The sequence below is a fragment of the Neoarius graeffei genome, chromosome 14, assembly GCF_027579695.1.
Source record: "Neoarius graeffei isolate fNeoGra1 chromosome 14, fNeoGra1.pri, whole genome shotgun sequence".
In the NCBI taxonomy this organism is placed as follows: domain Eukaryota; kingdom Metazoa; phylum Chordata; class Actinopteri; order Siluriformes; family Ariidae; genus Neoarius; species Neoarius graeffei.
The window spans coordinates 43,324,368-43,340,893 of NC_083582.1; the positions used below are offsets into that span (position 1 = coordinate 43,324,368).

Consider the following 16,526-nt stretch of genomic DNA (forward strand, 5'->3'; position numbering starts at 1 on the left):
TTTGGGAAAAAATACATCAACTCTCCCAAAAGCATGTGGGAAAATGTGCTATGGTCTGATGAAACCAGGATTGAACTTTTTGGCCATAATTCCAAAAGGTATGTTTGGTGCAAAAACAACACTGTGCATCACCCAAAAGAACACCATACCCATGGTGAAGCATGGTGGTGGCAGCATCATGTTTAGGGGTTGTTTTTCTTCAGCTGGAACAGGGGCTTTAGTCAAGGTGGAGGGAATTATGAACAGTTCTAAATACCAGTCAATTTTGGCCCAAAACCTTCAGGTGTCTGCTAGAAAGATGAAGATGAAGAGGAATTTCATCCTTCAGCATGACAATGACCCCAAGCATACATCAAAATCAACAAAAGAATGGCTTCACCAGAAGAAAATTCAAGTTTTGGAATGGCCCAGCCAGAGCCCAGACCTAAATCCAATTGAAAATCTGTGGGGTGACCTGAAGAGGGCTGAGGGCTGTGCACAAGAGATGCCCTCGCAATCTGACAGATTTGGAATGCTTTTGCAAGGAAGAGTGGGCAAATATTGCCAAGTCTAGATGTGGCAGGCTGATAGACTCCAACCCAAAAAGACTGAATGCTGTAATTAAATCAAAAGGTGCTTCAACAAAGTATTAGTTTAAGGGTGTGCACACTTGTGCAACCAGCTTATTGTATGGTTTTTTAAAAATGGTTTTCCCCCAACAGATTTGTTTGTTTTTCAATTGAATTATACAGGTTATAGGTCACATTAAAGGTGGGAAAAGCTTTGAAATTATTTATAGTGGTCTCATTTTTTTTTTACATCAGAAAAGCCTATCATTTTAATAAGGTGTGTACACTTTTTATATCCAGTGTATATTTGACCATAAGTGGGAAATTATTATCATGGAATACTGATTTTTTTTTTTTGCACTTTAGCACTATTAGAGTACTACTGTGTTCTAAATGTAAAGCTTGCATTGGAAGATGACATCTCAAAGATTCTTGTATCTTGAGGCCTCATATGACTACAGAGTGTTACTTTTAAGTGATCGGTTGGGTGATGATAAAGTGCATTATGTTTTCTTAACATTAATTGTACTACAACTGGTTAGATTAAGTGATGCAAGTTGAGTTGATTGAGCAGTATATGTACATAGGATTAAACTCAAAAGAATGGTGAAATCAAGTGGAAAAGTGATCAACTCACCCTGAGCTGTAAATAATGTACTGTATATACAGATGTTGACTTAATTGAAGTATTGTATCCAGTGGCATACACAAGTTTTTAAGCATGGGTAGTAAAGGGCCAAGTGCACACTAATGGGTGAAATCACCTAATTTTATATATAGGACAGGGTTGGATGTGTAGAATATCCTGTGTGTCCACTGGTGCAAAAAAATAATGGCCACATAATGTCATGACTGTATTGGCTTTGCTCTATAGGTCCTAATACTGATCCATTCTGTCTTGGGGACCCTCGGCAGAGGCTTAACGAATTTCAGATTCCAGAATGTATCGAACTGAAAGACAGTATTCCACATACTATGAAACTACTAGTCAAGTCAAGTTTATTTCTATAGCGCTTTTAACAATATTGTCGCAAAGCAGCTTTACAGAATTTGAACGACTTAAAACACGAGCTAATTTTATCCCTAATCTATCCCCAATGAGCACGCCTGTGACCAGTGACTTCCTGAGAGATTGCACTGTCAATGTCAATGCTACTTCCATTAAGTACCAAGGAACAAATTAAGTAACTACCGAAAGCTGGAAAAGTACTAAATGAATCAGTCCACTATTTTTTTCCTGCATGGAAGAACACTCATCCTGTCACAGAGAACCTATGAATTTCACCTGCTCTCTCAGAGCAGATCTTGAATAAATATTGGTACCAAGCATCAGCAACTACGCAAAAGGAAACATTTTCCCCTGCCATGGTCACTAGGCAACCCTGAAATGTGTGACTCAGACAGCATACAGAATGATGACTCAGTTGGTGCTGTGACGAAGTCAGAGAAGCAATACACACAAAGACACACATGTATACATGCTTTAAAAAAATCTCTGGGCAGATGAAGATCTTATGATGCCTGTTCAAAGAGAAATGAGGAATGGAGAATTGTCTGGTCAGACACAAACAAACACACGCACACATCGTATCAGTGCGTGAGCAGAGAGGATTTTTGGGTGGGAAGACCTAATCTGCTGCACTTCTATTCTGTGGATTAACATCTCTTTGCCTGACAGATGTCTTTAACTTCCACCCCTTTACTCCCCACGCCCTGCAAAAACACACACACACACACACACACACACACACACACACACACACACACACACAGAGTGAAGTATAAGGAGTGGTCCAAATAACCTCCTTAAACAGTGACAGTCTCAACAGTTAACAAACAAATTAATGCCAACTGACTAGAATTATAATATACCAATGAGCTTGACTGGAAAAGCTGCTGACACTCAGCTAAACTCAGTCCACTTCTGGATCTTTCCTAAACTAGTAAAGGTATTGTCCATTAATTTTGCTTATACTGTCCAGAATATCTGGGTTTTCCACACTTTTATCTTCAGGCCTTGTTGTGAGCAGCTATAACTCACACAACACGCAGGGGTGGAAAATACTTGAGGAATTGTATTTTGTTCCTATATGCCAATATGGTTTTAGGTTATTTATACTTTACTTGAGTGTTGTTGAATTTTAATACCTGTACTTTTAAACTTTCAAGAAAAAATAAATTACTTTTCACTCCTAACATTTTTATTTACACCTTCAAAGTACTGGATCCAAATCTCAAAGGTACACTTCTTTCATCTAGCCAATGACTGGATACTTTACATGACTAGAACGGGCTCTCGATCATTTTATTTATATTTCTGTTTAAAAGCATCCAATCACGTTTATAAATGTGATCATTTAAAAAAACATAATCAAGGACCTGTTCATTCTAGTCAATGTAGTTAAAGCTATAGCTATCATTGTGCCACCAGGAAAAACTGTTGATAACATGGCTAAGACACTGGGGTGCATTGTAGAATAATACTGAAGACATCAAAACTAGGAAATAACAGAAGGAACATATATGGAATTATATGGTCAACAAAAAAGTGATAAAAAATAAAAGGATTCTTCAAAGTAGCCATTGTTTACCTTGATGACGTTTTGCACGTGATTGGCATTATCTTAACCAGCTTCATGAGGGGGTCACCTGGAAGGCTTTTCAATTAACAGGTCTGTCTTTTCAATAATAATAATAATAATAATGATAATAATAATAGTCCTATTCCACAACTGTAGTAATCCATATTATGTCAAGAACTGCTCAACTAAGTAGGGTTAGGATTAAGGTTAGAGTATAATTCATAAAAATAAAGAAAAAACATTGAATTAGAAAGTACTTTTGGCTGGTTTTATACTAGTGCATCTCAAAAAATTTGAATACCATGAAAAAGTTCCTTTTTTCATAATTTAATTCAAAAAGGTAAACTTTCATATATTCTATATTCATTACATGTAAAGTGAGATATTTAAAGCCTTTTTTGTTTTAATTTTGATGATTATGGCTTATAGCTCATGAAAATCAGAAATCCAGTATCTCAAATTATTAGAATATTCCCTAAGATCAATCAAAAAAAGGATTTACAATACAGAAATGTCCAACTTCTGAAAAATATATTCATTTATACACTCAATACTTGGTTGGGGCTCCTTTACCATGAATTACTGTATCAATGCGGTGTGGCATGGAGGTGATTAGTCTGTGGCACTGCTGAGGTGTTATTGAAGCCCAGGTTGCTTTGATAGTGGCCTTCAGCGTATCTGTATTTTTGGGTCGGGTGTTTCTCATCCTCCTCTTGACAATACCCCATAGATTCTCGATGGGGTTCAGGTCAGGCAAGTTGGCTGGCCAATCAAACACAGTAATATCATGGTCAGCAAACCATTTGGTAGTAGTTTTGGCACTGTGGGTAGATGCTAAGTCCTGCTGGAAAAGGAAATCAGCATCTCCAAAAAGCTCGTCAGCAGATGGAAGCATGAAGTGCTCTAAAATCTCCTGGTAGATGGCTGTGTTGACTTTGGACTTGATAAAATACAGTGGACCAACACCAGCAGATGACATGGCACCCCAAATCATCACAGACTGCGGAAACTTCACACTGGCCTTCAAACACCTTGGATTCTGTGCCTCTCCACTCTTCCTCCAGACTCTAGAACCGTGATTTCCAAATTAAATGCAAAATGTACTTTCATCTGAAAAGAGGACTTTGGACCACTGAGCAACAGTCCATTTCTTTCTCTCCTTAGCCCAGATAAGACACTTCTGACATTGTCTCTGGCTCAGGAGTAGCTTGATATTCGGAATGCGAAAGTTGTATCCCCTTTCTTGAAGATGTCTGTTCGTGATGGGTCTTGATACACTGACACCAGCCTCAGTCCACTCCTTGTGAAGCTCTCCCAAGTTCTTGAATCAACTTTTCTTGACAATCCACTCAAGACTGCAGCCATCCCTGTTGCTTGTGTAACTTTTCAAGCCACCCTTTTCAGCAATGACCTTTTGTGGCTTACCCTCCTTGTGGAGGCCATCAGTGATCATCTTCTGGACAACAGTCAAGTCAGCAGTCTTCCCCATGATTGTGGTTGTGTGTACTGAACTAGACCGAGAGATATACTGCGTTCATACTGTTTTACTCAAACTCGAAATGAAATATTCTAATATTTTGAGATGGTTTTTTTAATGTTTTTGTACTATATGCCATACTGATTAAAATTAAAATAGAAAAATGCTTGAAACATTTTAGTTTATGTGTAATGAGTCTATAATATATAACATTTTCACTTTCTTAAATAACTGATGGAAAATATTGAACTTTTTCACAATATTCTAATTTTTTGAGATGCACTAGTGTGTGTGTATATATATATATATATATATATATATATATATATATATATATATATATATATACCTACAGTGGTGCTTGAAAGTTTGTGAAACCTTTAGAATTTTCTATATTTCTGCATAAACATGACCTAAAACATCGTCAGATTTTCAACAAGTCCTAAAAGTAGATAAAGAGAACCAAGTTAAACAAATGAGACAAAAATATTATACTTGGTCATTTATTTATTGAGGAAAATGATCCAATATTACATATCTGTGAGTGGCAAAAGTATGGGAACCTTTGCTTTCAGTATCTGGTGTGACTCCCTTGTGCAGCAATAACTGCAATGAAACGTTTCCAGTAACTGTTAATCAGTCCTGCACACCAGCTTGGAGGAATTTTAGCCCATTCCTCCATACAGAACAGCTTCAACTCTGGGATGTTGGTGGGTTTCCTCACATCAACTGCTCGCTTCAGGTCCTTCCACAACATTTCAATTGGATTAAGGTCAGGACTTTGACTTGGCCATTCCAAAACATTAACTTTATTCTTTAACCATTCTTTGGTAGAACGACTTGTGTGCTTAGGGTCGTTGTCTTGCTGCATGACCCACCTTCTCTCGAGATTCAGTTCATGGACAGATGTCCTGACATTTTCCTTTAGAATTCGCTGGTGTAATTCAGAATTCATTGTTCCATCAATGATGGCAAGCCGTCCTGGCCCAGATGCAGCAAAACAGGCCCAAACCATGATACTACCACCACGATGTTTCACAGATGGGATAAGGTTCTTATGCTGGAATGCAGTGTCTTCCTTTCTCCAAACATAACACTTCTCGTTTAAACCAAAAGTTCTATTTTGGTCTCATCCGTCCACAAAACATTTTTCCAATAGCCTTCTGGTTGGTCCATGTGATCTTTAGCAAACTGCAGACGAGCAGCAATGTTCTTTTTGGAGAGCAGTGGCTTTCTCCTTGCAACCCTGCCATGCACACCGTTGTTGTTCAGTGTTCTCCTGATGGTGGACTCATGAACATTAGCCAATGTGAGAGAGGCCTTCAGTTGCTTAGAAGTTACCCTGGGGTCCTTTGTGACCTCGCTGACTATTACACTCCTTGGTCTTGGAGTGATCTTTGTTGGTCGACCACTCCTGGGGAGGGTAACAGTGGTCTTGAATTTCCTCCATTTGTCCACAAGCTGTCTGACTGTGAATTGGTGGAGTTCAAACTCTTTAGAGATACTTTTGTAACCTTTTCCAGCCTGATGAGCATCAACAACGCTTTTTCTGAGGTCCTCAGAAATCTCCTTTGTTCGTGCCATGATACACTTCCACAAACATGTTGTGAAGATCAGACTTTGATAGATCCCTGTTCTTTAAATAAAACAGGGTGCCCACTCACATCTGATTGTCATCCCATTGATTGAAAACACCTGACTCTTAATTTCACCTTCAAATTAGCTGCTAATTCCAGAGGTTCACATACTTTTGCCACTCACAGATATGTAACATTGGATCATTTTCCTCAATAAATAAATGACCAAGTATAATATTTTTGTCTCATTTGTTTAACTGGGTTCTCTTTATCTACTTTTAGGACTTGTGTGAAAATCTGACAATATTTTAGGTCATATTTATGCAGAAATATAGAAAATTCTAAAGGGTTCACAAACTTTCAAGCACATATATATATATATATATATATATATATATATATATATATATATATATATATATATATATATATATGCAAAAGTTTGGGAACCCCTAGTCAAAATTACTGTTACTGTGAACAGTTAAGCAAGTTGAAGATGAAATGATCTCCAAAAGGCATAAAGTTAAAGATGACTCATTCCCTTTATATTTTAGGCAAAAACAATTTTTCATCTTTTACATTTTCAAAATGACAAAAAAGGAAAAGGGCCCAAAGCAAAAGTTTGGGCACCCTGCATGGTTAGTACCTAGTAACACCCCCTTTGACAAGTATCACAGCTTGTAAACACTTTTTGTAGCCAGCTAATAATCTTTCAGTTCTTGCCTGGGGGATTTGCACACATTCATCCTTGCAAAAGGTTTCCAGTTCTACAAGTTTCTTGGGCTGTCTTGCATGCACTGCTCTTTTGAGATCTATCCACAGATTTTCAGTGATGTTTAGGGCAGGGGACTGTGAGGGCCAGGGCAAAACCTTCAGCTTGTGCCTCTTGAGGTATTCCATTGTAGAATCTGAGGTGTGTTTCGGATCATCGTCTTATTGTAGGACCCATCCTCTTTTTAACTTCAACTTTTTTTTTTACAGATGGTGTGATGTTTGCTTCCAGAATTTGCTGGTATTTATTCAAATCCATGCTTCCCTCGACCAGTGAAATGTGCCCTGTGCCACCGGCTGCAACACAACCCCAAAGCATGATTGATCCACACCCATGCTTAAGAGTCAGAGAGGTGTTCTTTTCCTGGAATTTGGCACCCTTTCTTCTCCAAACATACCTTTGCACATTGTGGCCAAAAAGTTCTATTTTGATTTCATCAGTCCACAGGACTTGTTTCCAAAATGCATTAGGCTTATTTAGATGTTCATTTGCAAACTTCAGATGCTGAATTTTGTGGCTAGGATGCAGGAAAAGTTTTCTTCTGATGACTCTCCCATGAAGGTCATATTTGTTCAGGTGTCGCTGCATAGTAGAACAGTGCACCACCACTCCAGGGTCTGCTAAATCTTTCTGAAGGTCTTTTGCAGTCAAACAGGGGTTTTTATTTGCCTTTCTAGCAATCCAACGAGCAGTTCTTTCAGAAAGTTTTCTTCATCTTCCAGACCTCACCTTGATCTCCACTGTTTTTGTTAACTGTCATTTCTTAATAACATTATGATCTGAGGAAACAGCTACCTGAAAACACTTTGCTACGTTCTTGTAGCCTTCTCCTGCTTTGTGAGCATCAATTATTTTATTATTCAGAATGCGAGGGAGTTGCTTAGAGGAGCCCATGGCTGTTGATTTTAGGGACAAGTTTGAGGAGTCAGAGCATTTATACAGCTTTGAAATCTGCATCATCTGACCTTTCCTAATGAAGAATTTGAACAAGCTACAGCTCAGTAAGCTAATTAAGGTCTGGAACCTTGGTAAAAGTTACCTGAGAACTCAAATGTATTGGGGTGCCCAAACTTTCGCATGGTGTTCCTTTTCTTTTTTCACTCTCCAAATATACAAAAAAATAATACACAAATCTTGCAGAAAATGCTGAAAAGAAATGTGTCATCTTTACCTTTATGCCTTTTGGTGATCAGTTCATCTTCTGCTCACTTAACTATTCACGGTAACAGACATTTTCATAAGGGTGCCCAAACTTTTGCATGCCACTGTGTGTGTGTGTATATATATATATATATATATATATATATATATATATATATATATATATATATATATATATAAGCCCTGTGATGACCTGGCGACTTGTCCAGGGTGTACCCCGCCTTTCGCCCGTAGTCAGCTGGGATAGGCTCCAGCTTGCTTGCGACCCTGTAGGACAGGATAAAGTGGCTAGAGATAATGAGATGAGATGATAGATACAGACTATTTATGTGTGTATAATATCATCTCTAACCGCTTTATCCTGTTCTACAGGGTCGCAGGCAAGCTGGAGCCTATCCCAGCTGACTACCAGCGAAAGGCAGGGTACACCCTGGACAAGTCGCCAGGTCATCACAGGGCTGACACATAGACACAGACAACCATTCACACTCACATTCACACCTACGGTCAATTTAGAGTCACCAGTTAACCTAACCTGCATGTCTTTGGACTGTGGGGGAAACCAGAGCACCCGGAGGAAACCCATGCGGACACGGGGAGAACATGCAAACTCCGCACAGAAAGGCCCTTGCCGGCCACGAGGCTCGAACCCGGACCTTCTTGCTGTGAGGCGACAGCACTAACCACTACATATCTATCTATCTATCTATCTATCTATCTATCTATCTATCTATCTATCTATCTATCTATCTATCTATGATATTTTATCACTGATTGGTTCATTGGCAGACTATTTAGCATAGCATTATTGAGCATGGTCTATCACTGGTGTTTCATTTTAGCCTATGGATGGGATAGAATGTATGTATAACAGATGGGCTACAGTTAGTAATGTATTGTAATGTAAAAAATGTATTGTAAAATTATTCCATATAAGGTCAAAAAGGAACTGTGACCTGGAACTGAAATGGATTTAATTGGGATTATATGTCATGAATCTGCATCAGAAGACCTAGAGAAACCCAGAAGCTGTTCAGAGAAAAACCCTAGCATGGACAATATACAAATCATATCAAATCCCTTTTGATATGGCATCTTGGAGACTCAGCAGAAATGTGGATCTGGTCTGATGATACTAAACTTTCCAGCCTTGGCACAAAACGCAATATATATTTTACGGAAACCCAACACTGCTCATTACCCCGAAAACACCTTCCCCATATTGAAGCAAGGTGGTGGTTTGCACCATGTTGAATAGATCCTTTGGTCTTTTGATTGCTTCTCTGTGAATAATTCCTTCTTTACCCAGTCACTGATGGGGTTTGTACAGCAACAGGGATGGATACTTATGCAATCCCATTGTTTAAATTTACTATTTGTAAATAAGGTAATACTTTACAGTATGTTATCATGATAAGTTGAGATTAATTCCCGAATCATTATATTTCAGTTAATACAGCAATTTATTATAATGATTAGTAATTATTGAAGAACTTCTCTGGTAACTCTTTACTACTGACTGCTCGTTAGTAAATACTTAAGCATTAATGAAGGAGCCATATTTTAAAGTGTTTTAAAATCATGATCAAGTTCGTTTCAATTTCTGGTTGTAACACTACACTATAAACGTGGAAAGGTTCAAAGGGGTACATAGCTTGTGTAAAGCAGTGTATAGGGTGAACTCTATAGATAGTTTTCACTGACGTCACGGCATTCCGGGGAACGACCTCCAGCCGCCATCTTGTGGGGCTAACAAAACGGACCATCGCTATTACCGTCTATGTTATCTCGGACGAATTTATAAAGTTATATAGTCAGTTTTCTAAAATAAAGATCAATGTCGGCAAAATCAAGCAAACGGAAGTATATGGATACATTGGATGACATCTCACAACAATGGTATGCAGCCAAACTGGCCTTGATTGGGGGAATCGAACCCTACGAAGTGGACAAAGATGCATTTTCAAGTGACTATGCAGGGCTGCCATCCATATCGTACCCTGATATTGTGAACTATTTCGTGAATAGTAAAAGTGCCTACACACTTGACGACCTCAAAGCATACAAGTCGCTGGAGTCATACAATTATTTTGTCTGTGGCTGGGTCCGTGAAGTCCACCATATAAAAACAAGTGACAGTCATGTCCTAATTATAGCCAAGGTATGTAAACATTGGAATTTTAGAGCTCTCAACACTGCATATAAATATGTGTGTGTATAATATCGAGTTGATTTAAGACAAATTTTACATCCATTAGTGGTATTACAGTACCATGTCAGTTCCAGTTAGGCATCCTCCAGAGATTGTTTACACTATGTTTTGGTTTCCAAAAACAAACTTAAACACAATTGATTGTTTATTGAAACAACTTACCACTTATAAAATGATCGGAGCAGACTTTGCTGTGTTTGGAAGGCTGATAATCCTTGCAGTTGATTCTTGCAAGCCATAGATTTCTCCTTTGTATGCTGAGTTTCTTTGTTTGCTCGCCTTCGTGCTCCCGTACAGTGGGAATTCCATAAAAGCTCCGCTTGACGTCATCATCTGACCTATTACGACAGCCGTGAATACAACAGGTGTGCACCATTGCTAGCTTTAAATAGCCTGCTTGGGTTCTTTTGAAGACTTTGTACTCACGCGTTACAATGTGTGCTCAGTGACCCGTACGGTAAGCTTGACCTGCAAGATGGCCGCCACTAGGGAATCCCCAACTCTGTGACGTCATGTGAAAACTATCTATAGGGGCCTTTCACATGATGTCATCGTAACTGCGGATTTGTTTATCCGGCCATGTTGCTGGGCAAGCTGTGTGGTCAACAACAATCGGCACAAGTGTATGCAAGTGATTGTAAGTCCAATTCAGGAAATGTGTACAGATAAACTTTTTGAAGCTACATCTAAAAGAACAATGCCAGAGACCTGTAGTGCTTTTGGATGTAATAACAGATGTAGAGACAAGCCTGGTTTAACTTTTCACCGCTTCCCATTGAACCCAGAAAGACGAGAAAAATGGCGAGCTGCAGTTAAACAGGAAGACTGGATGATAACAAAGTATGTGTGGAGAATATTTTATATCAGGTTAGTATGAAAGCTCTGCACACCCATTATTTCTCAGAACATTTTTCTAGCCCAAGGCCATTCAGTTACAGTGGTGCTTGAAAGTTTGTGAACACTTTAGAATTTTCTATATTTCTGCATAAATATGACCTAAAACATCATCAGATTTTCACACAAGTCCTAAAAGTAGATAAAGGGAACCCAGTTAAACAAATGAGACACAAATATTATACTTAGTCATTTATTTATTGAGGAAAATGATCCAATACTACATATCTGTGAGTGGCAAAAGTATGTGAACCTCTAGGATTAGCAGTTAATTTGAAGGTGAAATTAGAGTCAGGTGTTTTCAATCCATGGGATGACAATCAGGTGTGAGTGGGCACCCTGTTTTATTTAAAGAACAGGGATCTATCAAAGTCTGATCTTCACAACACATGTTTGTGGAAGTGTATCATGGCATGAACAAAGGAGATTTCTGAGGACCTCAGAAAAAGCATTGTTGATGCTCATCAGGCTGGAAAAGGTTACAAAATCATCTCTAAAGAGTTTGGACTCCACCGATCCACAGTCAGACAGATTGTGTACAAATGGAGGAAATTCAAGACCATTGTTACCCTCCCCAGGAGTGGTCGACCAACAAAGATCACTCCAAGAGCAAGGCGTGTAATAGTCGGCGAGGTCACAAAGGACCCCAGGGTAACTTCTAAGCAACTGAAGGCCCCTCTCACATTGGTTAATGTTAATGTTCATGAGTCCACCATCAGGAGAACACTGAACAACAATGGTGTGCATGGCAGGGTTGCAAGGAGAAAGCCACTGCTCTCCAAAAAGAACATTGCTGCTCATCTGCAGTTTGCTAAAGATCATGTGGACAAGCCAGAAGGCTATTGGGAAAATGGTTTGTGGACCGATGAGACCAAAATAGAAATTTTTGGTTTAAATGAGAAGCATTATGTTTGGAGAAAGGAAAACACTGCATTCTAGCATAAGAACCTCATCCCATCTGTGAAACATCGTGGTGGTAGTATCATGGTTTGGGCCTGTTTTGCTGCATCTGGGCCAGGACGGCTTGCCATCATTGATGGAACAATGAATTCTGAATTATACCAGCAAATTCTAAAGGAAAATGTCAGGACATCTGTCCACGAACTGAATCTCAAGAGAAGGTGGGTCATGCAGCAAGATAACGACCCTAAGCACACAAGTCATTCTACCAAAGAATGCTTAAAGAAGAATAAAGTTAATGTTTTGGAATGGCCAAGTCAAAGTCCTGACCTTAATCCAATCGAAATGTTGTGGAAGGACCTGAAGCGAGCAGTTCATGTGAGGAAACCCACCAACATCCCAGAGTTGAAGCTGTTCTGTATGGAGGAATGGGCTAAAATTCCTCCAAGCTGGTGTGCAGGACTGATCAACAGTTACCGCAAACGTTTAGTTGCAGTTATTGCTGCACAAGGGGGTCACACCAGATACTGAAAGCAAAGGTTCACATACTTTTGCCACTCACAGATATGTAATATTGGATCATTTTCCTCAATAAATAAATGACCAAGTATAATGTTTTTGTCTCATTTGTTTAACTGGGTTCTCTTTATCTACTTTTAGGACTCGTGTGAAAATCTGACGATGTTTTAGGTCATATTTATGCAGAAATATAGAAAATTCTAAAGGGTTCACAAACTTTCAAGCACCACTGTATAACAATCCCATAGCTCTAGTTCTAGCCTCGGTGTACTCAAGTTAGCATTCAACAAGTCCATAAGCTTGCGTGACATGGACAGAACTTTGGTCTAGATGGTAAAGATTTAACAGGTTGCATGGTCACGATACAGTGCCTTGAAAAAGTATTCATATCCCTTGAACTTTTTCACATTTTTCCACCTTACAACCACGAACTTAAAAGTTTTTTCATTGAGATTTTATGTGATAGACCAACACAGAGTAGCACATAATTGTGAAGTGAAACGAAAATGATAAATGGTCTTCAAAATTTTAAACAAATAAAAATCTGAAAAATGTGATGTGCATTTGTATTCAGCCCCCCTGCGTCAATACTATGTAGAGCCACCTTTTGCTGCAATTACAGCCGCAAGTCTTTTGTGGTATGTCTCTACCAGCTTTGCACATCTAGACACTGAAATTTTTGCCCATTCTTCTTTGCAAAATAGCTCAAGCTCAACCAGATTGGATGGAGAGCGTCTGTGAACAGTAATTTTCAAGTCTTGCCACAGATGCTCAATGGGATTTAGGTCTGGACTTTGACTGGGCCATTCTAACACATGAATATTCTTTGATCTAAACCATTCCATTGTAGCTCTGGCTGTATGTTTAGAGTCATTGTCTTGCTGGAAGGTGAATCTCCTTCCCAGTCTCAAGTCTTTTGCAGCCTCCAACAGGTTTTCTTCCAGGATTGCCCTGTATTTAGCTCCATCCATCTTCCCATCAACTCTGACCAGCTTCCCTGTCCCTGCTGAAGAAAAGCATCCCCATAGCATGATGCTGCCACCACCATGTTTCACAGTGGGGATGGTGTGTGCAGGGTGATGAGCAGTGTTAGTTTTCCGCCACACATAGCGCTTTGCATTTAGGCCAAAAAGTTCAACTTTGGTCTCATCTGACCAAAGCACCTTCTTCCACATGTTTGCTGTGTCCCCTACATGGCTTCTTATGCCTGTCTTTCAACAATGGCTTTCTTCTTGCCACTCTTCCAAAAAGGCCAGACTTGTGGAGTGTACGACTTTTATAGTTGTCCTGTGCACAGATTCTCCCACCTGAGCTGTGGATTTCTGCAGCTCCTCCAGAGTGATCATGGGCCTCTTGGCTGCTTCTCTGACCAGTGCTCTCCTTGCTCGCTCTGTCAGTTTAGGTGGACGGCCATGTCTTGGTAGGTTTGCAGTTGTGCCATACTTTTTTCCATTTTTGAATGATGGATTGAACAGTGCTTCTTGAGATGTTCAGAGCTTGGGATATTTTTTTATAACCTAACCCTGCTTTAAACTTCTCCAGAAGTTTATCCCTGACCTGTCTGGTGAGTTCTTTGGTCTTCATGATGCTGTTTGTTCTTCAGTGTTCTCTAACAAACCACTGAGGCCTTCACAGAACAAGTGTATTTATGCTGAGAGTAAATTACACACAGTAGGACTCTATTAATGAATTAGATGACTTCTGAAGGCAATTGATTGCACTGGATTGTATTTAGAGGTATCAGAGTACAGGGGGCTGAATACTAATGCACATCACATTTTTCAGATTTTTATTTGTTTAAAATTTTGAAGACCATTTATCATTTTCGTTTCACTTCACAATTATGTGCTACTCTGTGTTGGTCTATCACATAAAATCTCAATAAAACAACTTTTAAGTTCGTGGTTGTAAGGTGGAAAAATGTGAAAAAGTTCAAGGGGTATGAATACTTTTTCAAGGCACTGTACATTTTATTAAACCTAATGCTTGGGTAGACTAGCAGCATGTTTATGTACTGATGATGTAGACTAGGCTAAACACCATAAAATATGCTAGATCTAGGCCATGGCTTGTTTATTACTATTAGAAGTCTATATAAATACTATAAATACGTTTGTGGGGAAATTATATGGATCTGTGATTCCTGCATGTTTCAGCTTTTGGATGTAACTCGATTTGCTTGTATAATATAAAATTTTAATCATTTCAGAGAGATTGTACTGACTGCAGTCATCTCAATTTTCATTATTAACTTTTACAGCTATATTTTTTTGTCTGCCTGGCAATATGGCGGACGCTGCATGATAAACAAAAATTTATGACGTCAGTGAAAGGTCGTTGTAGGAGCCACTGTAAGCCTGATTTAGTTTCAAGCCCCTCCCCATATTTCAAGAGACTATTAATTGAGCAAATTAACATAATCTTAAATTAAATTATGTTCAGAATAATACTTTACTAGGCCTGTAATTTATCCATTTTCAGTTTGTTTTATTACTCCCCCCATCTTAATTGTGCGTTCATTAGTTAAATTCACTTTAAGTTCCATGATTGATTTATCCAGACTAGGACAGTCTGATTGTGTATACCGGTCAGTTGTTGTTGTTGTTGTTGTTGTTGTTTGTATGATGTCAGTCACTGTCCAATAACCACTGAATTTAGAGATTCACTAGGCTGAGCAGTTAATTTGCATTTGTGTATAAATTGATCTTTCCACTGCTTTAACTACTTAGAGCTGACAAGTCATGATAAAGAATAAATTAGCCAGGCTTTTACTTCACTTATGATATCTGCCTGGTTGTTTGCTCTCCATTGACTTCTTTTCTTCTAAAATGAATAAGTACACACCTCAAATTTTCTGTTTAATTTATTTACAGATTACTATTATTTAGACCCTATTATTAATATTATTACTCATTAGCAATTATTCTGATTTTGTGCTTACCTGATTTACTTGTGTTGGATATTTGTTTGTTTGGCAAATGCAACATCTAGAATGAACTGATGACATTGTCCATCCATCCATTATCTCTAGCCGCTTTATCCTGTTCTACAGGGTCGCGGGCAAGCTGGAGTCTATCCCAGCTAACTATGGGCGAGAAGCAGGGTACACCCTGGACAAGTCGCCAGGTCATCATAGGGCTGACACATAGAGACAAACAACCATTCATGCTCACATTCACACCTACGGTCAATTTAGAGTCACCAGTTAACCTAGCCTGCATGTCTTTGGACTGTGGGGGAAACTGGAGCACCCGGAGGAAACCCACACAGACATGGGGAGAACATGCAAACTCCATACTCGAGCCCAGAACCTTCGTCTGTAAGGCGACAGTGCTAACCACTACACCACTGTGCCACCCTGATGACATTGTGCTTTACATAATGTTGCAACAAAGAACAATTGAAGTCGACCACAGAACAGAAATATGTACAACCCCGATTCCAAAAAAGTTGGGACAAAGTACAAATTATAAATAAAAACGGAATGCAATAATTTACAAATCTCAAAAACTGATATTGCATTCACAATAGAACATAGACAACATATCAAATGTCGAAAGTGAGACATTTTGAAATTTCATGCCAAATATTGGCTCATTTGAAATTTCATGACAGCAACACATCTCAAAAAAGTTGGGACAGGGGCAATAAGAGGCTGGAAAAGTTAAAGGTACAAAAACGGAACAGCTGGAGGACCAAATTGCAACTCATTAGGTTAATTGGCAATAGGTCATTAACATGACTGGGTATAAAAAGAGCATCTTGGAGTGGCAGCGGCTCTCAGAAGTAAAGATGGGAAGAGGATCACCAATCCCCCCAATTCTGCGCCGACAAATAGTGGAGCAATATCAGAAAGGAGTTCGACAGTGTAAAATTGCAAAGAG

At 39.0% G+C, this 16,526-nt stretch overlaps 1 protein-coding gene across 2 annotated transcripts in view; it reads right to left on the minus strand.

Annotated features, from left to right (window-relative positions):
* bhlha15 (basic helix-loop-helix family, member a15) overlaps positions 1 to 16,526 on the minus strand; it is a 36,583-nt gene that overhangs the window by 8,691 nt on the left and 11,366 nt on the right. Inside the window, exon 1 of one of the 2 annotated variants that reach the window (XM_060939740.1) lies at positions 10,492 to 11,272. The exons of the other annotated variant lie outside the window; for it this stretch is intronic. Within the exon in view, the coding sequence (XP_060795723.1) occupies positions 10,492 to 10,705 (214 nt within the window). The 5' untranslated portion in view covers positions 10,706 to 11,272. Of the gene's footprint in view, positions 1 to 10,491; positions 11,273 to 16,526 lie in introns of those variants that run through there. 2 annotated transcript variants of the gene reach the window in all.